General features: G+C 41.0%; 2 protein-coding genes across 4 annotated transcripts in view; one reads left to right on the top strand and one right to left on the bottom strand.

Annotated features, from left to right (window-relative positions):
* The window catches only part of LOC117315989 (nephrin-like), a 402,896-nt gene that overhangs the window by 229,408 nt on the left and 146,051 nt on the right, over nucleotides 1-27,437 (bottom strand). The window lies entirely within an intron of this gene.
* Nucleotides 1-27,437, top strand: part of LOC117315991 (hemocyte protein-glutamine gamma-glutamyltransferase-like) — a 48,475-nt gene that overhangs the window by 9,501 nt on the left and 11,537 nt on the right. The window contains exons 1-13 of one of the 2 annotated variants that reach the window (XM_033870473.1): nucleotides 10,742-11,375; nucleotides 13,126-13,351; nucleotides 14,375-14,635; nucleotides 16,842-16,960; nucleotides 17,341-17,448; nucleotides 18,659-18,833; nucleotides 19,396-19,534; nucleotides 21,280-21,386; nucleotides 22,441-22,600; nucleotides 24,196-24,317; nucleotides 25,046-25,134; nucleotides 25,733-25,931; nucleotides 27,258-27,418. In XM_033870473.1, the coding sequence (XP_033726364.1) occupies nucleotides 13,309-13,351; nucleotides 14,375-14,635; nucleotides 16,842-16,960; nucleotides 17,341-17,448; nucleotides 18,659-18,833; nucleotides 19,396-19,534; nucleotides 21,280-21,386; nucleotides 22,441-22,600; nucleotides 24,196-24,317; nucleotides 25,046-25,134; nucleotides 25,733-25,931; nucleotides 27,258-27,418 (1,683 nt within the window). In that variant the 5' untranslated portion in view covers nucleotides 10,742-11,375; nucleotides 13,126-13,308. Of the gene's footprint in view, nucleotides 1-10,741; nucleotides 11,376-13,125; nucleotides 13,352-14,374; nucleotides 14,636-16,841; nucleotides 16,961-17,340; nucleotides 17,449-18,658; nucleotides 18,834-19,395; nucleotides 19,535-21,279; nucleotides 21,387-22,440; nucleotides 22,601-24,195; nucleotides 24,318-25,045; nucleotides 25,135-25,732; nucleotides 25,932-27,257; nucleotides 27,419-27,437 lie in introns of those variants that run through there. The other variant, XM_033870474.1, reaches the window with a different exon arrangement.

Here is a 27,437-nt window from a genome sequence, read left to right as displayed (position 1 = left end):
CATGTAGAGATCCCGTGTAGACATCCCGTGTAGAGATCCCATGTAGAGATCCCGTGTAGAGATCCCGGGTAGAGATCCCGTGTAGAGATCCCGTGTAGAGATCCCGTGTAGAGATCCCGTGTAGAGATCCCGTGTAGAGATCCCATGTAGAGATCCCGTGTAGAGATCCCGGGTAGAGATCCCGTGTAGAGATCCCGTGTAGACATCCCGTGTAGAGATCCTGTGTAGAGATCCCGGGTAGAGATCCCGTGTAGAAATCTCGTGTAGAGATTCCATGTAGAGATCCCGTGTAGAGATCCCATGTAGAAATCCCGTGTAGACATCCCGTGTAGAGATCCCTTGTAGAGATCCCGTGTAGAGATCCCGTGTAGAGATCCCGGCTAGACATTCCGTGTAGAGATCCCATGTAGGGATCCCGTGTAGAGATCCCGTGTAGAGATTCCGTGTAGAGATCCCGTGTAGAGATCCCATGTAGAGATCCCGTGTAGACATCCCGTGTAGAGATCCCGTGTAGTCATTCCGTGTAGAGATCCCATGTAGGGATCCCGTGTAGAGATCCCGTGTAGAGATTCCGTGTAGAGATCCCGTGTAGAGATCCCATGTAGAGATCCCGTGTAGAGATCCCGTGTAGAGATCCCTTGTAGAGATCCCGTGTAGAGATCCCTTGTAGAGATCCCGTGTAGAGATCCCGTGTAGAGATCCCTTGTAGAGATCCCGTGTAGAGATCCCATGTAGAGATCCCGGGTAGAGATCCCGTGTAGAGATCCCATGTAGACATCCCATGTAGACATCCCGTGTAGACATCCCGTGTAGAGATCCCGTGTAGAGATCCCGTGTAGAGATCCCGTGTAGAGATCCCGTGTAGAGATCCCATGTAGAGATCCCATGTAGAGATCCCATGTAGATATCCCGTGTAGACATCCCGTGTAGAGATCCCGTGTAGAGATCTCCTGTAGAGATCCCGTGTAGAGATCCCATGTAGACATCCCATGTAGATATCCCGTGTAGACATCCCGTGTAGAGATCCCGTGTAGAGATCCCGTGTAGAGATCCCGTGTATAGATCCCGTGTAGACATTCCGTGTAGAGATCCCGTGTAGAGATCCCGTGTATAGATCCCGTGTAGACATCCCGTGTAGACATCCCGTGTAGACATCCCGTGTATAGATCCCGTGTAGAGATCCCGGGTAGAGATCCCGTGTAGAGATCCCATGTAGACATCCCATGTAGACATCCCGTGTAGAGATCCCGGGTAGAGATCCCATGTAGAGATCCCGTGTAGAGATCCCGTGTAGAGATCCCGTGTAGACATCCCGTGTAGAGATCCCGTGTAGAGATTCCGTGTAGAGATCCCTTGTAGAGATCCCGTGTAGAGATCCCGTGTAGAGATCCCTTGTAGAGATTCCATGTAAAGATCCCTTGTAGACATCCCGTGTAGAGATCCCTTGTAGACATCCCGTGTAGACATCCCGTGTAGAGATCCCTTGTAGAGATCCCGTGTAGACATCCCGTGTAGACATCCCGTGTAGAGATCCCTTGTAGAGATCCCTTGTAGAGATCCCGTGTAGAGATCCCGGGTAGACATCCCGTGTAGAGATCCCTTGTAGAGATCCCGTGTAGAGATCCCGTGTAGAGATCCCTTGTAGAGATCCCGTGTAGAGATCCCGTGTAGAGATCCCTTGTAGAGATCCCGTGTAGAGATCCCATGTAGAGATCCCGGGTAGAGATCCCGTGTAGAGATCCCATGTAGACATCCCATGTAGAGATCCCGTGTAGAGATCCCGTGTAGACATCCCGTGTAGAGATCCCGTGTAGAGATCCCGTGTAGAGATTCCGTGTAGAGATCCCTTGTAGAGATCCCGTGTAGAGATCCCGTGTAGAGATCCCTTGTAGAGATCCCTTGTAGAGATCCCTTGTAGACATCCCGTGTAGAGATCCCATGTAGAGATCCCGTGTAGAGATCACGTGTAGAGATCCCGTGTAGAGATCCCATGTAGAGATCCCGTGTAGAGATCACGTGTAGAGATCCCATGTAGAGATCCCGTGTAGACATCCCGTGTAGAGATCCTGTGTAGAGATCCCGGGTAGAGATCCCGTGTAGAAATCTCGTGTAGAGATTCCATGTAGAGATCCCGTGTAGAGATCCCATGTAGAAATCCCGTGTAGACATCCCGTGTAGAGATCCCTTGTAGAGATCCCGTGTAGAGATCCCGTGTAGAGATCCCGGCTAGACATTCCGTGTAGAGATCCCATGTAGGGATCCCGTGTAGAGATCCCGTGTAGAGATTCCGTGTAGAGATCCCGTGTAGAGATCCCATGTAGAGATCCCGTGTAGACATCCCGTGTAGAGATCCCGTGTAGTCATTCCGTGTAGAGATCCCATGTAGGGATCCCGTGTAGAGATCCCGTGTAGAGATTCCGTGTAGAGATCCCGTGTAGAGATCCCATGTAGAGATCCCGTGTAGACATCCCGTGTAGAGATCCCTTGTAGAGATCCCGTGTAGAGATCCCTTGTAGAGATCCCGTGTAGAGATCCCGTGTAGAGATCCCTTGTAGAGATCCCGTGTAGAGATCCCATGTAGAGATCCCGGGTAGAGATCCCGTGTAGAGATCCCATGTAGACATCCCATGTAGACATCCCGTGTAGACATCCCGTGTAGAGATCCCTTGTAGAGATCCCGTGTAGAGATCCCGTGTAGAGATCCCGTGTAGAGATCCCATGTAGAGATCCCATGTAGAGATCCCATGTAGAGATCCCGTGTAGACATCCCGTGTAGAGATCCCGTGTAGAGATCTCCTGTAGAGATCCCGTGTAGAGATCCCATGTAGACATCCCATGTAGATATCCCGTGTAGACATCCCGTGTAGAGATCCCGTGTAGAGATCCCGTGTAGAGATCCCGTGTATAGATCCCGTGTAGACATTCCGTGTAGAGATCCCGTGTAGAGATCCCGTGTATAGATCCCGTGTAGACATCCCGTGTAGACATCCCGTGTAGACATCCCGTGTAGACATCCCGTGTATAGATCCCGTGTAGAGATCCCGGGTAGAGATCCCGTGTAGAGATCCCATGTAGACATCCCATGTAGACATCCCGTGTAGAGATCCCGGGTAGAGATCCCATGTAGAGATCCCGTGTAGAGATCCCGTGTATAGATCCCGTGTAGACATCCCGTGTAGAGATCCCGTGTAGAGATTCCGTGTAGAGATCCCTTGTAGAGATCCCGTGTAGAGATCCCGTGTAGAGATCCCTTGTAGAGATTCCATGTAGAGATCCCTTGTAGACATCCCGTGTAGAGATCCCTTGTAGACATCCCGTGTAGACATCCCGTGTAGAGATCCCTTGTAGAGATCCCGTGTAGACATCCCGTGTAGACATCCCGTGTAGAGATCCCGTGTAGAGATCCCTTGTAGAGATCCCGTGTAGAGATCCCGGGTAGACATCCCGTGTAGAGATCCCTTGTAGAGATCCCGTGTAGAGATCCCGTGTAGAGATCCCTTGTAGAGATCCCGTGTAGAGATCCCGTGTAGAGATCCCTTGTAGAGATCCCGTGTAGAGATCCCATGTAGAGATCCCGTGTAGAGATCCCGTGTAGAGATCCCATGTAGACATCCCATGTAGAGATCCCGTGTAGAGATCCCGTGTAGACATCCCGTGTAGAGATCCCGTGTAGAGATCCCGTGTAGAGATCCCGTGTAGAGATCCCTTGTAGAGATCCCGTGTAGAGATCCCGTGTAGAGATCCCTTGTAGAGATCCCTTGTAGAGATCCCTTGTAGACATCCCGTGTAGAGATCCCATGTAGAGATCCCGTGTAGAGATCACGTGTAGAGATCCCGTGTAGAGATCCCATGTAGAGATCCCGTGTAGAGATCACGTGTAGAGATCCCATGTAGACATCCCGTGTAGACATCCCGTGTAGACATCCCGTGTAGAGATCCCGTGTAGAGATTCCATGTAGAGATCCCATGTAGAGATCCCTTGTAGAGATCCCTTGTAGAGATCCCGTGTAGAGATCCCTTGTAGAGATCCCGTGTAGAGATTCCATGTAGATATCCCGTGTAGAGATTCCATGTAGAGATTCCATGTAGATATCCCGTGTAGAGATCCCATGTAGAGATCCCGTGTAGACATCCCGTGTAGACATCCCTTGTAGAGATCCCGTGTAGAGATTCCATGTAGACATCCTGTGTAGACATCCCGTGTAGAGATCCCGTGTAGACATCCCTTGTAGACATCCCTTGTAGAGATCCTGTGTAGAGATTCCATGTAGACATCCCTTGTAGAGATCCCGTGTAGACATTCCGTGTAGACATCCCGTGTAGAGATCCCATGTAGAGATCCCGTGTAGACATCCTGTGTAGACATCCCTTGTAGAGATCCCGTGTAGAGATCCCGTGTAGACATCCTGTGTAGACATCCCTTGTAGAGATCCCGTGTAGACATCCCGTGTAGACATCCCGTGTAGAGATCCCGTGTAGAGATTCCATGTAGAGATCCCGTGTAGACATCCCGTGTAGAGATCCCATGTAGAGATCCCGTGTAGACATCCTGTGTAGACATCCCTTGTAGAGATCCCGTGTAGACATCCCGTGTAGACATCCCTTGTAGAGATCCCGTGTAGAGATTCCATGTAGAGATCCCGTGTAGAGATCCCGGGTAGAGATCCCGTGTAGACATCCCGTGTGTAGATCCCGTGTAGACATCCCGTGTGTAGATCCCGTGTAGAGATTCCATGTAGAGATCCCGTGTAGACATCCCGTGTAGAGATCCCGTGTAGACATTCCGTGTAGAGATCTCGTGTAGAGATCCCGTGTAGAGATCCCGTGTAGAGATCCCATGTAGAGATCCCATGTAGAGATCCCGTGTAGAGATCCCTTGTAGAGATCCCGTGTAGACATCCCTTGTAGAGATCCCATGTAGAGATCCCGTGTAGACATCCCGTGTAGAGATCCCATGTAGAGATCCCGTGTAGAGATCCCGGGTAGAGATCCCGTGTAGAGATCCCGTGTAGAGATTCCGTGTAGAGATCCCGTGTAGACATCCCGTGTAGAGATCCCATGTAGAGATCCCGTGTAGAGATCCCGGGTAGAGATCCCATGTAGAGATCCCGTGTAGACATCCCGTGTAGAGATCCTGTGTAGAGATCCCGGGTAGAGATCCCGTGTAGAAATCTCGTGTAGAGATTCCATGTAGAGATCCCGTGTAGAGATCCCATGTAGAAATCCCGTGTAGACATCCCGTGTAGAGATCCCGTGTAGAGATCCCGTGTAGAGATCCCGTGTAGAGATCCCGGCTAGACATTCCGTGTAGAGATCCCATGTAGGGATCCCGTGTAGAGATCCCGTGTAGAGATTCCGTGTAGAGATCCCGTGTAGAGATTCCATGTAGAGATCCCGTGTAGACATCCCGTGTAGAGATCCCGTGTAGTCATTCCGTGTAGAGATCCCATGTAGGGATCCCGTGTAGAGATCCCGTGTAGAGATTCCGTGTAGAGATCCCGTGTAGAGATCCCATGTAGAGATCCCGTGTAGACATCCCGTGTAGAGATCCCTTGTAGAGATCCCGTGTAGAGATCCCTTGTAGAGATCCCGTGTAGAGATCCCGTGTAGAGATCCCTTGTAGAGATCCCGTGTAGAGATCCCATGTAGAGATCCCGGGTAGAGATCCCGTGTAGAGATCCCATGTAGACATCCCATGTAGACATCCCGTGTAGACATCCCGTGTAGAGATCCCTTGTAGAGATCCCGTGTAGAGATCCCGTGTAGAGATCCCGTGTAGAGATCCCATGTAGAGATCCCATGTAGAGATCCCATGTAGATATCCCGTGTAGACATCCCGTGTAGAGATCCCGTGTAGAGATCTCCTGTAGAGATCCCGTGTAGAGATCCCATGTAGACATCCCATGTAGATATCCCGTGTAGACATCCCGTGTAGACATCCCATGTAGACATCCCGTGTAGACATCCCGTGTAGAGATCCCTTGTAGAGATCCCGTGTAGAGATCCCGTGTAGAGATCCCGTGTAGAGATCCCATGTAGAGATCCCATGTAGAGATCCCATGTAGATATCCCGTGTAGACATCCCGTGTAGAGATCCCGTGTAGAGATCCCGTGTAGAGATCCCGTGTAGAGATCCCATGTAGACATCCCATGTAGAGATCCCGTGTAGAGATCCCGTGTAGACATCCCGTGTAGAGATCCCGTGTAGAGATCCCGTGTAGAGATTCCGTGTAGAGATCCCTTGTAGAGATCCCGTGTAGAGATCCCGTGTAGAGATCCCTTGTAGAGATCCCTTGTAGAGATCCCTTGTAGACATCCCGTGTAGAGATCCCATGTAGAGATCCCGTGTAGAGATCACGTGTAGAGATCCCGTGTAGAGATCCCATGTAGAGATCCCGTGTAGAGATCACGTGTAGAGATCCCATGTAGACATCCCGTGTAGACATCCCGTGTAGACATCCCGTGTAGAGATCCCGTGTAGAGATTCCATGTAGAGATCCCATGTAGAGATCCCTTGTAGAGATCCCTTGTAGAGATCCCGTGTAGAGATCCCTTGTAGAGATCCCGTGTAGAGATTCCATGTAGATATCCCGTGTAGAGATTCCATGTAGAGATTCCATGTAGATATCCCGTGTAGAGATCCCATGTAGAGATCCCGTGTAGACATCCCGTGTAGACATCCCTTGTAGAGATCCCGTGTAGAGATTCCATGTAGACATCCTGTGTAGACATCCCGTGTAGAGATCCCGTGTAGACATCCCTTGTAGACATCCCTTGTAGAGATCCTGTGTAGAGATTCCATGTAGACATCCCTTGTAGAGATCCCGTGTAGACATTCCGTGTAGACATCCCGTGTAGAGATCCCATGTAGAGATCCCGTGTAGACATCCTGTGTAGACATCCCTTGTAGAGATCCCGTGTAGAGATCCCGTGTAGACATCCTGTGTAGACATCCCTTGTAGAGATCCCGTGTAGACATCCCGTGTAGACATCCCGTGTAGAGATCCCGTGTAGAGATTCCATGTAGAGATCCCGTGTAGACATTCCGTGTAGAGATCCCATGTAGAGATCCCGTGTAGACATCCTGTGTAGACATCCCTTGTAGAGATCCCGTGTAGACATCCCGTGTAGACATCCCTTGTAGAGATCCCGTGTAGAGATTCCATGTAGAGATCCCGTGTAGAGATCCCGGGTAGAGATCCCGTGTAGACATCCCGTGTGTAGATCCCGTGTAGACATCCCGTGTGTAGATCCCGTGTAGAGATTCCGTGTAGATATCCCGTGAAGAAATCCCGTGTAGAGATCCCGTGTAAACATTCCGTGTAGAGATCTCGCGTAGAGATTCCGTGAAGAGATCCCGTGTAGAGATCCCGTGTAGAGATCCCGTGTAGAGATCCCGTGTAGAGATCCCTTGTAGAGATCCCGTGTAGAGATCCCGGGTAGAGATCCCATGTAGAGATCCCGTGTAGACATCCCGTGTAGAGATCCCATGTAGAGATCCCGTGTAGAGATCCCGGGTAGAGATCCCGTGTAGAGATCCCGTGTAGAGATTCCGTGTAGAGATCCCGTGTAGACATCCCGTGTAGAGATCCCATGTAGAGATCCCGTGTAGAGATCCCGGGTAGAGATCCCATGTAGAGATCCCGTGTAGACATCCCGTGTAGAGATCCTGTGTAGAGATCCCGGGTAGAGATCCCGTGTAGAAATCTCGTGTAGAGATTCCATGTAGAGATCCCGTGTAGAGATCCCATGTAGAAATCCCGTGTAGACATCCCGTGTAGAGATCCCTTGTAGAGATCCCGTGTAGAGATCCCGTGTAGAGATCCCGGCTAGACATTCCGTGTAGAGATCCCATGTAGGGATCCCGTGTAGAGATCCCGTGTAGAGATTCCGTGTAGAGATCCCGTGTAGAGATTCCATGTAGAGATCCCGTGTAGACATCCCGTGTAGAGATCCCGTGTAGTCATTCCGTGTAGAGATCCCATGTAGGGATCCCGTGTAGAGATCCCGTGTAGAGATTCCGTGTAGAGATCCCGTGTAGAGATCCCATGTAGAGATCCCGTGTAGACATCCCGTGTAGAGATCCCGTGTAGAGATCCCGTGTAGAGATCCCTTGTAGAGATCCCGTGTAGAGATCCCGTGTAGAGATCCCTTGTAGAGATCCCGTGTAGAGATCCCATGTAGAGATCCCGGGTAGAGATCCCGTGTAGAGATCCCATGTAGACATCCCATGTAGACATCCCGTGTAGACATCCCGTGTAGAGATCCCTTGTAGAGATCCCGTGTAGAGATCCCGTGTAGAGATCCCGTGTAGAGATCCCATGTAGAGATCCCATGTAGAGATCCCATGTAGAGATCCCGTGTAGACATCCCGTGTAGAGATCCCGTGTAGAGATCTCCTGTAGAGATCCCGTGTAGAGATCCCATGTAGACATCCCATGTAGATATCCCGTGTAGACATCCCGTGTAGAGATCCCGTGTAGAGATCCCGTGTAGAGATCCCGTGTATAGATCCCGTGTAGACATTCCGTGTAGAGATCCCGTGTAGAGATCCCGTGTATAGATCCCGTGTAGACATCCCGTGTAGACATCCCGTGTAGACATCCCGTGTAGACATCCCGTGTATAGATCCCGTGTAGAGATCCCCCGGGTAGAGATCCCGTGTAGAGATCCCATGTAGACATCCCATGTAGACATCCCGTGTAGAGATCCCGGGTAGAGATCCCATGTAGAGATCCCGTGTAGAGATCCCGTGTATAGATCCCGTGTAGACATCCCGTGTAGAGATCCCGTGTAGAGATTCCGTGTAGAGATCCCTTGTAGAGATCCCGTGTAGAGATCCCGTGTAGAGATCCCTTGTAGAGATTCCATGTAGAGATCCCTTGTAGACATCCCGTGTAGAGATCCCTTGTAGACATCCCGTGTAGACATCCCGTGTAGAGATCCCTTGTAGAGATCCCGTGTAGACATCCCGTGTAGACATCCCGTGTAGAGATCCCTTGTAGAGATCCCTTGTAGAGATCCCGTGTAGAGATCCCGGGTAGACATCCCGTGTAGAGATCCCTTGTAGAGATCCCGTGTAGAGATCCCGTGTAGAGATCCCTTGTAGAGATCCCGTGTAGAGATCCCGTGTAGAGATCCCTTGTAGAGATCCCGTGTAGAGATCCCGTGTAGAGATCCCGGGTAGAGATCCCGTGTAGAGATCCCATGTAGACATCCCATGTAGAGATCCCGTGTAGAGATCCCGTGTAGACATCCCGTGTAGAGATCCCGTGTAGAGATCCCGTGTAGAGATTCCGTGTAGAGATCCCTTGTAGAGATCCCGTGTAGAGATCCCGTGTAGAGATCCCTTGTAGAGATCCCTTGTAGAGATCCCTTGTAGACATCCCGTGTAGAGATCCCATGTAGAGATCCCGTGTAGAGATCACGTGTAGAGATCCCGTGTAGAGATCCCATGTAGAGATCCCGTGTAGAGATCACGTGTAGAGATCCCATGTAGACATCCCGTGTAGACATCCCGTGTAGACATCCCGTGTAGAGATCCCGTGTAGAGATTCCATGTAGAGATCCCATGTAGAGATCCCTTGTAGAGATCCCTTGTAGAGATCCCGTGTAGAGATCCCTTGTAGAGATCCCGTGTAGAGATTCCATGTAGATATCCCGTGTAGAGATTCCATGTAGAGATTCCATGTAGATATCCCGTGTAGAGATCCCATGTAGAGATCCCGTGTAGAGATCCCATGTAGATATCCCGTGTAGAGATCCCGTGTAGAGATCCCTTGTAGAGATCCCGTGTAGAGATCCCGTGTAGAGATTCCATGTAGATATCCCGTGTAGAGATTCCATGTAGAGATTCCATGTAGAGATTCCATGTAGAGATCCCGTGTAGAGATCCCGTGTAGACATCCCGTGTAGACATCCCGTGTAGAGATTCCATGTAGATATCCCGTGTAGAGATTCCATGTAGAGATCCCGTGTAGACATTCCGTGTAGACATCCCTTGTAGACATTCCGTGTAGATATCCCGTGTAGAGATCCCTTGTAGAGATCCCGTGTAGAGATTCCATGTAGAGATTCCATGTAGAGATCCCGTGTAGAGATCACGTAAAGAGTTCCCATGTAGAGATCCCGTGTAGAGATCCCTTGTAGAGATCCCTTGTAGAGATCACGTGTAGAGATCCCTTGTAGAGATCACGTGTAGAGATCCCTTGTAGAGATTCCATGTAGAGATCCCTTGTAGACATCCCGTGTAGAGATCCCTTGTAGACATCCCGTGTAGAGATCCCTTGTAGACATCCCGTGTAGAGATCCCTTGTAGAGATCCCGTGTATAGATCCCTTGTAGACATCCCGTGTAGAGATCCCTTGTTGAGATCCCGGATAGAGATTCCATGTAGAGATCCCGTGTAGAAATATCGTGTAAAGATCCCGTGAAAAGATATAATTCTTGGTCTCGATCTTTGTATTGCTCTAGCACTAAAACATATTATGTTTAACTTTTGACCTAAACAAAGATATGATATTCAGATTTCTGTAGAAAACGCGTTGAATTAAAGTGATACGGACACTATGTGTGTGTAACACAGACTAAGAGGCCTGGTGTACACGACAGGAAATCCCCAATCATGTGTAGTTTATACACCGATGTCGGCCCATACAGCTAAGCATTCTGCAACCTCGGCCAACAGTGCATTAATCCTGCAGCTGTAGCAAGTGCCTAAATATATATATATATCTGTTTTGTTGAGAGGCTGAGTGGAGTGGATACGTCACGTTTAGGCTCCAGTTATGAGTCCTGGTTAAGATGTTTCGTTAACCTTTGTTCGTGGCTGAGTAACATTAAAGTCAAGGAGGACTATTTGGTGGTGTCATTCGGCGATTCCTCCCTACTTTCTCAATACGGGTTTTGGACAAGTTACGACAGGATTGGAGAAGATATGACAACAGTTTGAGAAGAGTATCAACAATTAAGTTTAATTGGTAAAATCGGATATTGATTATTAATTCTGACCAATCAAATGACAGGAATTCAATCATCTCATGTCCATTCATATCGGACCATTCATAAAGGAGACTCATGAAGTAAAGAGGAAATTTGTCCGGACAAGAATACTTAAATCATCCGCTGGTGATAACGAGGCTGACTCAGTGTTGATTACAATGTTGAAGTGTTGAATATTCATATAACAATCTTCGATGTAATATATTGTGTCAGTATAAAACTGTGGTGTTGAGAAGTGAACATGGGTAGCTTATGTTCCTGCTTACAGAAGGAGGTAGTCCTTCCAATGAACCCTGTTACCGAGACAATGGTGAACGAAGGCAGGTTCCCACTGAACACGCCCCCTGGTGTCGGCCAACCAGAGCTGGGCACAGGTGTTGTATACATAATAAAACTTAATGCAGTACTACATTATATTTATTATTATAGAAACACTCATTCACAAACTCTGATTGGCTGGAATAAGGTCACATGACGTCATGTAAAAATCAATGTCAATCTCTCATGGTATAAAAGCCATCGACCAGGTAATTCACTTGGTGATTCCAAAAATATATTTTAATTCAATTCCCATTGATATTGTCAAACACTATACCTTGAACACGATTACAACAAGAAATGTCTCTGGAAATATGAGAATGATTTTATTGTATTCATATTTATGTATGAACATTTTAATAGCATTTACATAGCTTCTTGAGTTCTATACATTATTTTAATGACCTGCACAATTATCAACCTCAGACTTCATCCTCGGTTAATATTGTTTCTCATGTTAATAAAGTCATGTAATACATTGTAATAATGATCTACTGTAATCATCAAAATGCCTAATTATACATTGAACTTGGCATTTCCTGACCGTTAAAACCTATTGATTACAATACAACATACATGATTTTATTAATGTGAAAAGAAATCTACCTTAGACTCCTGATTAGGTTAATAAAACAACGTATCAACCTCCTCAAAAATCTATAATTGTATTCTTATAACAGCTTCTGACAAAGTATAATAAGAATACTGGGATTTTTTTATATGTTTCACCTTTTAGACTGTCTGATAGAACTGCACATTGTTTCTATTATCAATTATTTTAGGATGCCAATATTTTCTTGCACATTTTTATGGTTACAATTGTGAGCAATTTTATAATGATTTCCGAATTCTGATGTTTCAATTCTTAGCTCACCTTGTTCAAAGGACTGGTGATATTATGTGTCATGGCTTCCATCGTCTTTCATCTATTAACTTTTTCTGGTGATCTGTACCATCCAGGAAAAGCAAAATAAATTTTGACCAAGTTTTTCAGAAGCAAATGAAGGGGAACCAATTCTGTGTAAATGGTTAATTGGTCTCCCTGACCCAGAAGGGATAGGCCTGATCATCCAAGAGGGGAAGTCATCCCTTTAAATCATAACTACTCATGAGTGACTAATTAGATTTTAATGAACTTTGGTCTGGAGCATCATTTGATAAAGGGGGTCCAATGTTGTATAAAGCGGGGTGTGGCTCCCCAGAGATGGGGGCCCAACATTTGAAATAGAGGTTAACCTTGTAAATGATTTCTTGAGTCTATAACGACTGAATTGGTCTGTCTCGCAAGGAGATGGAGTGAAGGGGTCGAAATGTAGAGTTTCTGTCTCCCCAGGTTATGGAGAGAAAGTGAACGGGCCAAAATTTAGGATATGGTTTTCGTTTGGGGCAAAGACATTGTAAACTATTTGAGAGAAAACGATCACCTTACTTAGCTCATGCTAGCGGGAATTTCCCATCTAAGTCCTAAGACGAAAGAGGTCTACTTAGAACGAGATGTTGGTAAAGCTTGAGGCCTAGCTTGGCTTTTGCTACTCATTCTTCTTATTACAAATGTATGAAATGAAAACATTCTTCTTCAGGAAAGGTAAAGAATCTGATCGTTGTTGTTAGTGTCAAGTTTAAACATGTACGATTATAATTCTTTTTCAGAATCCCCTGATGAAAGAAGATATATGATTTTCATTACTAGTATAAAGATTAGCATGTACGATGAAAATTCTATTTCAGAATCCCCTGATGAGAGAATAGATATGATTGTCATTGCTGGTATGAAGTTTAACATGTACGATGATAATTTCATTTCAGACTCTCCTGAGGAGAGAAGAGGTCTCATCGTTGTTAATGACGTCAAGTTCAATGTGTACGATGACACCTTTACCCACCACACCGTTATGTATGAGCTCACCGACAAACGGGCAGACAAGGATGCGTCCCTCGTCGTCCGCAGAGGTCAGCCATTTCAGATGACCATTACCTGTGACCGGCCTTATGACCCGGAAAAGGGATGAGCTGAAGATTATCTTTCAAACGGGTAATTATCATTTCCGTGGTAAAAGTCCGAAGGAAGCAAAATAATGATTATAAACAAAGTTAACACGTAACTAAGTGAAAAGACTAACGGCCGCTGTTGGTTTAGATTTAAATGTTGTTTTCTCCTAAATGGCAGGTTTGTTTAATATGTTACCCTGCAATAACCCACTCACTAAAGAGATCTTCTCTTTAACTCGATCGAGCGTAAGACTGGGTGACAGGTCTTTGTATAAGTCTGTTAAAATATAGTAAATATACTGCATTAGATACCAGTAGCACATGATGTTTAAAGGTATAGTTTTAATGTAGGTTTATATAAATTGATCTGTTATAATAACCATTGAATCCTTTCGCAAGTCTGCCATAAATCTCAATAGCTCTATGTTAAAGTAAAACCATGGAAAATTCAGTGAATTCAGTCAGAAGTTAAATGACTTATTTTCGATGAATACCGAGTGTAGTCAGTCAGAACTTCAATGTTCGATTTTCAATGTTACGGTTCATAAGCATGCAAAAAGATTACATCATATTATTTAAAATCCTTAATACATAAACAACACTAAGATGGACAGCATTTACATAATTACTTTACATATACAGTAGATCTATAGAAATATATCATATTGAAAATTAATATTACAGTTTCAGATACTCCGACATTTCTTAGCGATAATATCGAATGGATAAGTGAATGGAGTATACAATAGTTTAGTCAGGGGATAGACGGCTATAATGTTGGTAAACCTAGAAACTGATATGACTGAAAACAAAACAAGAAGCTAAAGCTGAGATCTTAAACGTAAAGTAAATTGACTAATTATCGATTAATACCCAGTGTAGTAAATCTAAAGTAAATTGACTAATTATCGATTAATACCCAGTGTAGTAAGTCTAAAGTAAATTGACTAATTATCGATTAATACCCAGTGTAGTAAGTCTAAAGTAAATTGACTAATTATCAATTAATACCCAGTGTATTAAGTCTAAAGTAAATTGACTAATTATCAATTAATATCTACTATAGGTGACAAGCCCCAACCTACCAAGGGAACTCTTGTGGAGATGAACCTATCAGATGCTGACCTGTCCAAACAGTGGGGAGCCAAGTTAGTCAAGAGATCCGACAATGACCTGCAACTAGAGGTCATGACCCCGCCAGCTTGTCCAATAGGTCGCTGGAATGTCAAGGTCAGAGCTGTGATGAAGGGGGGAGAGAGAGGATCCATTTCTAAAGTTCACAGCCATCCAAAACCGATCTACATCCTGTTTAACCCCTGGTGTAAAGGTATGTACCGTCAAACCTGTTGAAAAACAAAAGAGAGGGACATCATTAGACAGGTCTTTAGTAGGAATGACCTTTATAGACAAGTAGTTGTTATAATGATGACCTTTGTAGACAAGTAATTGTTATAATGATGACCTTTATAGACAAGTAATTGTTATAATGATGCCCTTTATAGACAAGTAGTTGTTATAATGATGCCCTTTATAGACAAGTAATTGTTATAATGATGACCTTTATAGACAAGTAGTTGTTATAATGATGACCTTTATAGAAAAGTAATTGTTATAATGATGACCTTTATAGACAAGTAATTGTTATAATGATGACCTTTATAGACAAGTAATTGTTATAGTGATGACCTTTATAGACAAGTAATTGTTATAATGATGACCTTTATAGACAAGTAATTGTTATAATGATGACCTTTATAGAAAAGTAATTGTTATAATGATGACCTTGACCTTTATAGACAAGTAATTGTTATAATGATGACCTTTATAGACAAGTAGTTGTTATAATGATGACCTTTATAGACAAGTAGTTGTTATAATGATGACCTTTATAGAAAAGTAATTGTTATAATGATGACCTTGACCTTTATAGACAAGTAATTGTTATAATGATGACCTTTATAGACAAGTAATTGTTATAACGATGACCTTTATAGACAAGTAATTGTTATAATGATGACCTTTATAGACAAGTAATTGTTATAATGATGACCTTTATAGACAAGTAATTGTTATAGTGATGACCTTTATAGACAAGTAATTGTTATAATGATGACCTTTATAGACAAGTAATTGTTATAATGATGACCTTTATAGACAAGTAGTTGTTATAATGATGACCTTTATAGACAAGTAATTGTTATAATGATGACCTTTATAGACAAGTAATTGTTATAATGATGACCTTTATAGACAAGTAGTTGTTATAATGATGACCTTTATAGACAAGTAATTGTTATAATGATGACCTTTATAGACAAGTAATTGATATAATGATGACCTTTATAGACAAGTAATTGATATAATGATGACCTTTATAGACAAGTAATTGTTATAATGATGACCTTTATAGACAAGTAATTTTATAATGATGACCTTTATAGACAAGTAGTTGTTATAATGATGCCCTTTATAGACAAGTAATTGTTATAATGATGACCTTTATAGACAAGTAGTTGTTATAATGATGCCCTTTATAGACAAGTAATTGTTATAATGATGACCTTTATAGACAAGTAATTGTTATAATGATGACCTTTATAGACAAGTAATTGTTATAATGATGACCTTTATAGACAAGTAATTGTTATAATGATGACCTTGACCTTTATAGACAAGTAATTGTTATAATGATGACCTTTATAGACAAGTAGTTGTTATAATGATGACCTTTATAGACAGAGTTTTTCTATATAAGTGGACTTTATAGACAGGTTTTTGCTTTAGAAAGAAGTTGTCTTTTTTCAAATCATATGTAGGTTCAGCTAGGTCGATTTTTTGCCAATCTAATTTTGTAGGTCTAATCAGCAAAACGCAAAAAAATGGCTTACAAGTTGCCATCTTAGATTTTGTCAGCTGAAGTTTGTGATTGGTTAGAATGATTAAGAGGAAAATAGGGGGAAAGTTGAGCAAAGATCAATCTTACATAAAACTAATCAAGACAATTCAATCGAAGGCTCCAAGATCTTTGGGCTTGATATATATTTTTTGTATAGTTTTTTTATATAGTTTTTGCTATAAAATGGCCTATGAAAGAAGTTGTATAACCAGGTGCCTAGAAGTAAAGGGTCGTATCTAAAATTTATCTATTTTTAGATTTTTATAAATTACAACTACGTGTGCGAATTTCTTATAGAATTTGTACATTATATCAATTGAAATGGTTTAATTTTGTTAAATACTATGCGGTTTAACAGAATTAGACAATTGTCATTGATTTAAAGTACAGATTCTATAGGAAAACCTCAGTCGTAATTGTAATTTATCAAAATCTAAAAATTGATAAATTTGAAATACGACCCTTTACGTCTAAGCACTCAAATGTTGGAGATACGTCCGTGTTCCTCTAAACAATCGCAATATAATATTTATCTATTATAATATCCGAGATGGTAATAGACTCGATTTACCGTTTTTAATGTTTCGTCATGATCCCATTGATTTCCAGTCTTATTTTATTTCATTCTTTGACACAGATGACCAGGTATATCTCCATGACGATAAACTACTCGAGGAGTATGTCTTGAATGACATTGGCAAAATCTTCGTTGGGAACTGTAAGAACATCTACGGACGACCATGGAGCTTTGCACAGGTATGTTGATGATATTGTGTATATGAAGACAGCTTTAAAGTTAGAAATACCCTACATCTAATATTGGTTCCGGAGTTAAATTTCGGATTTGTTTACCATGGAGTTCATGTCAAGGTGAAAAGGAGGGCGACTTTTGAATTTTGAATCCAATTTGTACGTTTGGTGATTTTGGTGCTTAGAACAGGAAATGGTAAGGAAAGGTTTTGAAATTTTGGATTGATGCACACGTGCTAGTTTAATGGACAGTCGAGATGATTGTGCATACAATGATTTTAATAGAACAAATGTTAGTGAGTATAATTCTCTTTTGAATTTCGCAATATAATTTGTTCATTATATTATGATGACCCTGTGTTGTAATAGTTTTTGGTTTATTGTAGTTTGAAGACCCTGTGTTGGACTGTGTCTTTGACCTTTTGGATAAGAAAGGATTCCCAGCGTCCAGTCGAGGTGACCCTATGAAGGTTGTTCGTAAGCTCACTGCCCTGGTAAGTTATTCCATCTTCAATAAATAACAACACTATTTAGAAAAATATATATATATGATGGCGCTAAATATTAAATGAACAAGTCAACGTGTTTGTTCCATGTGTTAAATATGGTCTCTGTCACTCAGCTGACGGAGTTGGTCTGTGTGACTTGTACATAATGTTAAATATGGTCTCTGTCACTCAGCTGACGGAGTTGGTCTGTGTGACTTGTACATAATCTTAAATATGGTCTTTTTTCTCCCATCTGATGGAGCATGTTGGTTTTCACCAGGATTTAAATTCATGTTGAGTGTGTATTTCACATTGGTACTCATAATGGAATGTTCGTAGTTATGGTAATGAAATGTTCAGGTGAGAGTTTTCGTAATCTCCAGAAAAATAGGATGGGATATGTAAAAGAAACAGTTGGTCATTGGCTAGTGCATATAGTGTTAAATGATGTCAATCATGTCATGGATCGTTTAACATGCTTCTTTCTCTGAAGAAGTAGAGCTGGAAATTATCCCACTGGGGTTTAATAGATTTTGTTTTGTCGGGGCATTCTGCAGGAATTAGGTTTCTCATGTTAATTCGCAATAGAACACAACGCAATCTCATAGTTGTGGTATTGGGATTTTTCAGGTGAGTTTTGGAAGATCGCAAGAAGAACAGGGGGGGGGGGGGGGGGGGGGGGTGCGCGCACTGTAAATTAAACAGGATGGAGTGGCTTAACTAATGTATAGAAACATAGTGTAAAATATGGTCTCTACAACTGAGCTGACGTAGTGGGTCGATGTGATTTGTAGATATAGTGTTAAATAGATATCTGTCAATCAGCTGACAGAGCATGTTTCTTTGTCTCAGTTGGTAAAGCCGGGGAGGACCATGTCAGTGACCTGGACCGATTGTTGTCAGGAAACTCAGCAAGAATATTTATGTTTTTCCCGGTTGAAACTTCACATTGCCAGGCATGAGATGAAATCCCACAGTGGGAGTCTCAGAAGAGATTTGTAAAATCGTAGAAAAAACAAAGTACACTGTAGTGTAAAAGAAGCTGGTCATATTAGCTTGTACAGTGTTGCGTGCGACCCGATTCTCACTTAAGAGACATAGAGTACATGTAATGGGTTATCATTTCTGACTTCCAGGTTGGATTCCTGTCGGATCACTGGCAGCAGGATTGTGTTCTTCCCTTTTCCTTCTGACACGTTATTATTATTTTCTACAGGTAAACTCGTCAGATGAGAACGGAATCCTGACAGGTAACTGGTCAGGTGACTACGAGGGAGGGACCAAGCCGACGGCCTGGACAGGGAGTCAGGCCATTCTGGAGAAGTACTATGAAACTAAGTCACCGGTCGAGTTTGGCCAGTGTTGGGTATTCTCTGGAGTACTGACCACATGTGAGTTCCTGGCACTAATGGTCAAGTTGTGCAAAGTAGGGTCAGTTTATACATTAATGTTAGTGGTGGTTTTGGAGGAGAATATATATTTCTGTAATTGGGCTTAGTCCTTGAACGTTAAGCTTCAGTATACTCCTGATGATTTGTAAATAAAACATTGAGTTAAATTCCTATTAGCAATGACTGGTCAAGTTGTCTATCTTGGGGTCAGTTTATACCACCGGGTATCACCCATAAATGTCTGTAATTTCCATAATTCATTACATACAGGAAGGTCAATAGAATGGAAAAATCAATCTTGCTTGTTTCAAGCATTTCCTATGTCTTACAAAGTTACATTATAATCCTATAACTTAAAAAGATAAGCTGTTATTTGCAACGTCGCATTCGATTGACTCATACAGAAAACAGAAAAGAGTCCATTTATAAAATTTGATTGCCATATAAATAATATGTAGTAAAATAAGAAATATGTCACTGTCATAAGTCAATTTAGTTAATTTGCAAATAAATGTGTTAATGGAAATGCTAGCCGATTGATTTGAGATTTTTTTTTCTATAGGTTGTCGGGCTCTTGGTTTACCAGCCAGGAGTGTCACAAACTTTGCATCCGCCCACGATACAGACGTGTCCATCACCATAGACTACCACTTCGATGAGGAGGGTAATCCTATGGAGGAGTACAACGGTGACTCTGTATGGTACAGTACCTATATATGTTACCTATATATATATGTGTGTATGTAACCTCCTGTAAATGATTGGCGCATTATATTTCTCAGGTAGAGAAACTTTGTTTATAATTATCTTTTCATACAGGTTTTTTTTTCGCAAAGTACATAAAAGACAATTACAACTTTACATTCTCGCACAATCATACACAAGCCGTATTTATATATCCTATATGCTGACGCGCAACCATATTCAATCATTATAGGAAATTGGAACATATGTATTATTCACATCCTTTTACACACATCCTATAATATAGGTTTTTTTATTTCTATAACCGGATATATATGCATAAGTCATGTATGAGATGTATATATCTTGCTGCATACTCACACAATCATATAATCATATATCTTATTTGCATACTCGCACATTTACACACATCCTATGACATATAGTTTTCTTATTTGCAAACTCGCACATAATCGTATATAAATGTCAATCTCATTCTTAAATAAACCACACAAATTTTAATTACTGTCTATTGACCGGAATGGGTGTATAGTTATGAAGAAGAATATCAATCAACAATTAAAAGATGAAAAGTTTCAATAATATTTTCAAACGTAAATTTCTCTGCTATACAAACTAGTTTCCAGAGATAATGGCTTGGATCCCCCAGCAGAGATAGCAAAGGTTAAATTTGATTAACATTTGCTTCGCTACGTTCGTGGTCTGATGACATCAACTTCGCTGGCCAAGGTTTCTGATTACGCTATACTAGGAAATTAGGAATAAAACTTAAAGCATTACTTTTTTTCTGTCAATCTTTGCTGTAATCAAAAACATAATATAACCTCCTTTAGAGAATTTTTTTCCCATACTTCACAGTTGATTCTTAGTTTTAGGGGAAAGAGAACTTTGTCTTTAACCGGGGTAAGGAAACGACAGCTCACACGCGTTCTGACGCCACACACAATACTGTAACGTCATCATTTAATGTAGAGTTACCACGTCGCAAATTGACGTCATCAATTCTGACTTACATTTCAAGGACATTGATGATAGTGCAAAGAAAACACTATACAATTGTTTACGTTTTTTTAAAAATGTATGTGTGAAAATTTATCAATGATGGGTCTGTACCATAAACAGGGCTTTCTCAACCTTCGTGTAAGAGTTTGGCTGATCGGCAGGTCTCGTGCTGACTAGCCAAAATCTTACACTCGGGTTGAGATATCCCTTACCACGGACAGACAAATGTAAGATTATATTACTCTTCATAATATGTTAAACCAGTAGAGTGAAATATTTTGACATATTACCTGAAGGCTCGTGTCATATAAAATGATTGAACGATCTTAATTAATGCCTTATAATATAGCACACGACATGTACCTTTCTATTAAAAAAAAGAAAAATGATCCTAAATACTATTTCATGTGTCTATGTTAATGAAACAGATAAAAGCCTTCAATTCTAGAAGTCTAACATTAGTGACCTTACATAATCATACAATGAACTGCAAGTTTTTCTGAACCTACATGTCTTTGGATCAAAGGACAACCAAATTTATGTAAATATGTGTAGCGAAAGTGGACTGGTCTTCACGAACCCAGGACAAGGCATTGTAGCTCATATTGTTAAAGTATTCATCTGGAGTTTAGTGGTCCAAGGTTCGAGTCCCAGTCTGGACATTTTTCCTTTCCTTTCGTAAATGACTATTGATCTTTGATGACAGAGAGAGTTGATTTACAACGTCTTTTTCTTCCAGGAATTTCCACGTGTGGAATGATGTGTGGATGGCACGTCCAGACCTCAAAGACCAGGATTACGGAGGCTGGCAGGCTTGTGACGCGACGCCCCAGGAGACAAGTGATGGTAATGTACCGTTCTTATTATCAAATTATCAAATAAGCCCCTCCTCTCGCTTAAAAGTTAAGAATTGTATTCATTCTGAAATAAGCCTCTTCCCTTGTGTAAAAGTTTAGTACCATGTTTTTCCTCATATAAGTCGTCTCTTCGGGACAAAGGTTTAGTACCATGTTTATCCTTAAAAAAATCCTCTCCTCGAGATAAAAGTTTAGTGCCATATTTATCCTCAAAAAAGTCCTCTCCTCGGGATAAAAGTTTAGTATCGTATTTGACTTCAAATAAGCCCCCTCCCCTAGTTTAACAGTTTAGTACCACATTTATCCTCCAATAAGTCCCATCCCGAGTATTAAAGTTTAGTACCATATCTATATTCAAATAAGTCCTCTCCTCGGGATAAAAGTATAGTGCCATGTTTGTCCTCAAATAAGTCCCCTCCCGAGTGTTAAAGATTAGAGTTGTTTATAACCATATTGATCTCAAATAAATCATGTCCAAAGTGAAAAAGAATAGTACCATGTTTATCTTCAAATAAGTCCCCTCCGCAGTGTTAACATTAGGTACCATGTCTATATACAATTAGGCCTGTCAGTTCTCTAGTGTAAAAGTTTAGTTACATATGTAACCTAAAATAAATCACATTCCTAGTGTAAAATTCGTTTTCAGGGAGGACTTTTTTGTTAATTATCTTTAAATTGATGGCATGATTCTGTAAAGTGAAGAAGGGTGTTTATTTGCAGATTAAAATGGTATAGAGAGGATGAGCTACAACTAAATTAATGAATTTGACATTATGGCGAGTTTAAGATTAGTTTTACGTAGTAGTGATCGTCATCGGAGAATCAAACGACCAAACGTATTTTTGTTTTGTCAATAAGGTGGCTGTGACATATTCCACAGGTTCGGGGATTGAAGGTGAAGATGGCTTACATGCTACAATTATAATTTGCTAATAATCTGTTTTATTTAGACTTGATGGATTATCTTAATCCTTTAGACAAAAACAGTATTCCCACTAATAGTCTCAATGTCCAGGATGAGTTATAATTAATTGTCATTCCAGGTCTTTTCTGCTGTGGACCCTGCCCTCTACTGGCCATCAAAAAAGGGGACGTCACTGTGCCTTACGACGGACGTTTTATATTCGCGGAGGTCAACGCTGACAAAGTGTACTGGAAAATGGAGGACGGTACCATCAAGAAAATGAATGTCAAAAGCCAAAGGTTGTTAATCTAGACCTCTAACGGAACAGCTAACACATATACTTATCGTATAGTTGGACGGGGTTTGATTCCCATAGTTGACATGCATAGTATGCGATACTTCTTCACAATGTTAACGTAGGTCTGTTAAATGAACTCCTAGTGCATTTAAACTCTCTCCATTGAGTTCCCTCCAGGCCAGCAACAGTGATTGATTTAAGTTTATATGTATATAACTTGTTTTACAAATAACCGAAAATTGTCCTACCTTGTACAATATCTTTATATAAATGTGATATGAATACTTTTATTCCACTTGATAATAACCGTACTCGTACTTGCAGAATACAAAAGAGTTGTGCTTCATAAAACCATGTAAAGGGGGAAATTTCCATAAAATATTCGAGGATTTTTTTTTTTTTAAGAAACACAATTGTGTTTATGAAGCAAGTACGATATTCAACAGAAAAAAAAAATTGAAAAAAGTTGATTTTCTCCAAAAAGAGTAAAATGGAATATAAAATTAATCAATGCGGCAACCATGTATAAACTGCTGACTATTTTCGTTACTTTAACATTTCTGAAAGTCGGAAGAATGGACAAGCATTAAGATTGACCAGGTGAACTTAATATGGAAATTTGTTTTCAAAGCCAACATGTGTTAATTTCACTCACACTTTTCTTTCTGGTGAATTATTTTTTTAATACCAAAAGTTACATGCATTTTGCTTTTACTTATCTGCAAAAGGTAGACCTACCCTTTTCATATTTTTAATTTGAAGTGAGTAAATAGTTATATGAGTCCCGATGAAATCCTTTCTTAATTCGGCATTATATTTGTTATGTAATTATTGGTCTGACGATAATGTAGAGAATGATATTACTAAATGTTCATGTTTGATTTGGAATTTAATCAGATATATATTTATCTTTAAAGGGGTCTTTTTAGACCTCTTGTTATTCATTATTGTCATTTCTCGGTGTTAATGAGATATATTCCTATACCATGGATGTCATTTCGCGGTGTTAATGAGATATATTTCTATACCATGGACGCCATTCGTTGGTGTTAATTAGATATATTCCTATACCATGGACGCCATTCGTTGGTGTTAATTAGATATATTTCGATACCATGGATGTCATTTCTCGGTGTTAATTAGATATATTCCTATACCATGGATGTCATTTCTCTGTGTTAATGAGATATATTCCTATACCATGGATGTCATTTCCCGGTGTTAATGAGATATATTCCTATACCATGGATGTCATTTCTCGGTGTTAATGAGATATATTCTTATACCATGGATGTCATTTCTCGGTGTTAATGAGATATATTCCTATACCATGGACGTCATTCGTTGGTGTTAATTAGATTTATTTCGATACCATGGATGTCATTTGTTGGTGTTAGTTAGATATATTTCCATACCGTGGATGTTATTTGGTAGTGTTAATTAGATATATTTCCATATCATGGGTGTCATTTCTTAGTGTCAATGAGATAAATTTCTATATCATTTGTCATTTTATACATATTGGGACATTCATTATATATATTGTCGACAACGAAACATATTTAAATCCTTACATTATAGTATTTGTGTTGACAGTGTTGGCCAGTACCTAAGTACCTTTAGACCGAGGTGCTTGGGCCCCGTGGAGATGTCGAGAAAGTCCCCATGTTGGGACAAACGCTGGGATAACATCACTGGCCAGTATAAGTACTCGGAAGGTATTGTCACATTCATCATCAATAAGTCGCGAAAATGTTTTCTCAAATAAGCCCCCTCCCATGGTTTAAAGATTGGTATTAAAGCTTGTGGACACCTTATTTGTGAACCAAATTCAGCATATGAAATTGATATCCACAAATAAACCCCTTCCCTACAAATAAGCCAATGTCCACAAATAAGCCCATATCCACAAATAAGCCCATATCCACAAATAAGGTCATGCCCACAAATAAGGTCATGCCCACAAATAAGCACCTGCCAGCAATTTATATCCCCCTGTCCACAAAAAATCTTGTTAGATCTTTCCCCCTTTATGATAATAAGGATTAAACACCGGTGGGGCATGGCATTTTGACGCATGGTGAAATGAACTTGGGGTCAAAATATCATAATGGTGAAGTGAATTTATGGAATTTTACATTCATTATATATACTCACATAAATGTATTGACATTTACCGCACAATGTTTACATGGCAAACCTCAATATTCAAAGAAATAGTCCTTGGCTAGGACAAACAAAATCATAGCATCATGAAATGAAACTTTTACAAACAAAATTGGTAAAACGCTTTGATTACCTTTCTTGTGAATTCTCTTATTGTTAATTTATTGTTTTACTCATTCGTTCATTTCTATGTATTCATTTACTTATTTGTTTAATTATTCATTTCTTCCTTCCGTATTTCATTACTTCATTCATTGATTTAATGATTTCTTGAGTACAGGTACCGGCGCTGAGAGAGCTGCAGTATTTAAAGCTAATTTTGGAGGAATCTTGGCAGGTCTCTATGATCAACCCCTGGAGGAAAGTCAGGTATGATATACCAGTTGTAAGGTTATGTCACATCCAACCATGATCGAGATATGTATAAATCTGAAAGTATCTCCCCTGACATTGATACAGTTGAGAATGTCCATTGTCCGGGATTAACTCCCCTGATCATGGTCCAGGGGAAGGTATCCATAACCTGAGGTTATCTCCCCTGACAATGGTCAAGTAGAGTGTACCCGTGATGTGAGGTTATCACCCCTGACAAATGTCCAGTAGATGATGCCCATGACCTGGTTAACCTCTAGACCTGATATCATCGCCTCCGTGGAGGATTCCGTAACCTGTGGTTATCTCCTCTGATAATTGTCTAGTGGAGGATGTCTATTACAAATATTATCTCCCCTGACAAGGTCAAGTGAATAAATGATGATCTTATCTCCACTCCGGAGGATGTCTATGATCTAAGGTTATCTCCCCTGACTAAAGTCAAGTTGAGGATATCCATGACCTTATATTGTCTCCTACGGAGGCTTTTAGTATATGTGGGTGGTGTCCATTAATTGTTTTTTTCTCAAATTGAGTATTGATATCATTTTAATACGTTGGAATAAGTAATAACTACCTACATTGTGTATGATAGGATGTTTCAGTGAAGGTTGTGGACAGAAAACAGGGTAACTATGGAGACGACATTGAAGTTGATGTTGACTTTGAGAATTTGTCCAAGGAGGAGCGTACAGTGAGTGGGACCTGGAGTCTACAGAGTTACTACTCGACTGGAGTGTTTGCTCACAAGATTAGATCTGAGAAGATCAACATAACCCTCAACCCAGCACAGAGTATGTATACACTCTTATCACTTAAATATAATGAGAGGTCGGGTGTCAAAGTGGTAACACACTTGCTTTTCATATAGGCGGCTGGGGTTTGATTCCTTGATCAAACATGCAAATGTATTGGGTCACTTGCCCGACCACGTGGGTCCTCCCCGGGTCCTCCAGTTTTCCCCAACAGTAAGACTACTCGAACATTTCAATTCAGGTCAACAACCGTGATTCATATAAGCTGATATAACTTATTTTGCAATTGCTGTAAAATAAATAAAGTTTGCATTTTTTAGTATAGTTATAATGATAGTTTATACACACACAAGCAAACAGTATGAAATGTGTAATATACACGTAAGACACATCACTATTAAACTATTATTCACAAAATGCTAGAATAAACACGAGAATGTTTTATAACACAGTTAAGGTATTGTTTAATCAATGAATACGGTTACCGCATTATTTTGATATCCATCTGTAATTTTAGGAAACACAACCTGACTATATTAAATAATACAAGGCAACACTGACATAAGATACTTAGAATGTACATGTATACAGCCTCGCATACAATCTATTGAATAATATTTACATTCTGTCTGACAGTCTCATATTTCTCCTGTGTTAAACAAGATGGTATTGATCAGCGTATAAATGCAGCCAAGATCAAATGACGTCACTGCCGCCAGTGTAAAAAAAAATGTTTGGCAATGCGTTGCGGGTGAATCAAACCTAGCAAGGATTTCAACTTAGAACAATCGCGTAATTTTATGACGTCATTTTGGTGCTTTGTTGATCATAGTCACGCCGAAGCTTTGTATTACACATCAATTTGAATGCAAACCAAGCACTACAATGAAATCGATTTCACATGTGCCGTTCTTTCAATCGAACAAACAGGGGAATAGCTGAACTTAAACCCCAGATTTATCAAAGAGAAAGTGCAGTTTAACGTATCTTAATGTAAATATAACAATTAAACGCTTGTCAGATTGTATTTATTTTCAATATCAATGCAATCTGGGTGACAGATATATAGAATGACGCCCGTTAGGGCTTCCTTCTATTTATCTGTCACCCAGATTGCATTGATCTTGCCAATAAATACAATCTACCAAGCGTTTAATTGTTAAATGAAAGTGAAGTAAATATTGAACAAGAGGAACAGTGGGCCTTTATCAACAACTTAAACTTATAAAGTTTGTTACTCGTCGGTGTTCTATAAAAATTCTTCGGTGTCCACAACAACCTATTCTTGTTTTCAATAGACCATAATTACCCTTTGTCGGAGATGTACGTATCATGTTTTAGTATTGTAAAACTACGTTTCCACAGAGGTTTCCAAGAAGATGCGTATAGACTTCGACGAATACGATAAGAAAACAATGGAGGGCTGTTATTTCAAGACGTTGTGTGTCTGTGCGGTCAAAGAGACACATCAAACCTCTTCTGAGGATGACGACTTTCGACTCATCAAACCTGACCTTGACATGGAGGTAAGGAAATGGATAGGTG

This window comes from Pecten maximus, chromosome 17, assembly GCF_902652985.1.
Source record: "Pecten maximus chromosome 17, xPecMax1.1, whole genome shotgun sequence".
NCBI classification, from domain to species: domain Eukaryota; kingdom Metazoa; phylum Mollusca; class Bivalvia; order Pectinida; family Pectinidae; genus Pecten; species Pecten maximus.
This window is presented reverse-complemented; position numbering and strand designations above follow the sequence as displayed.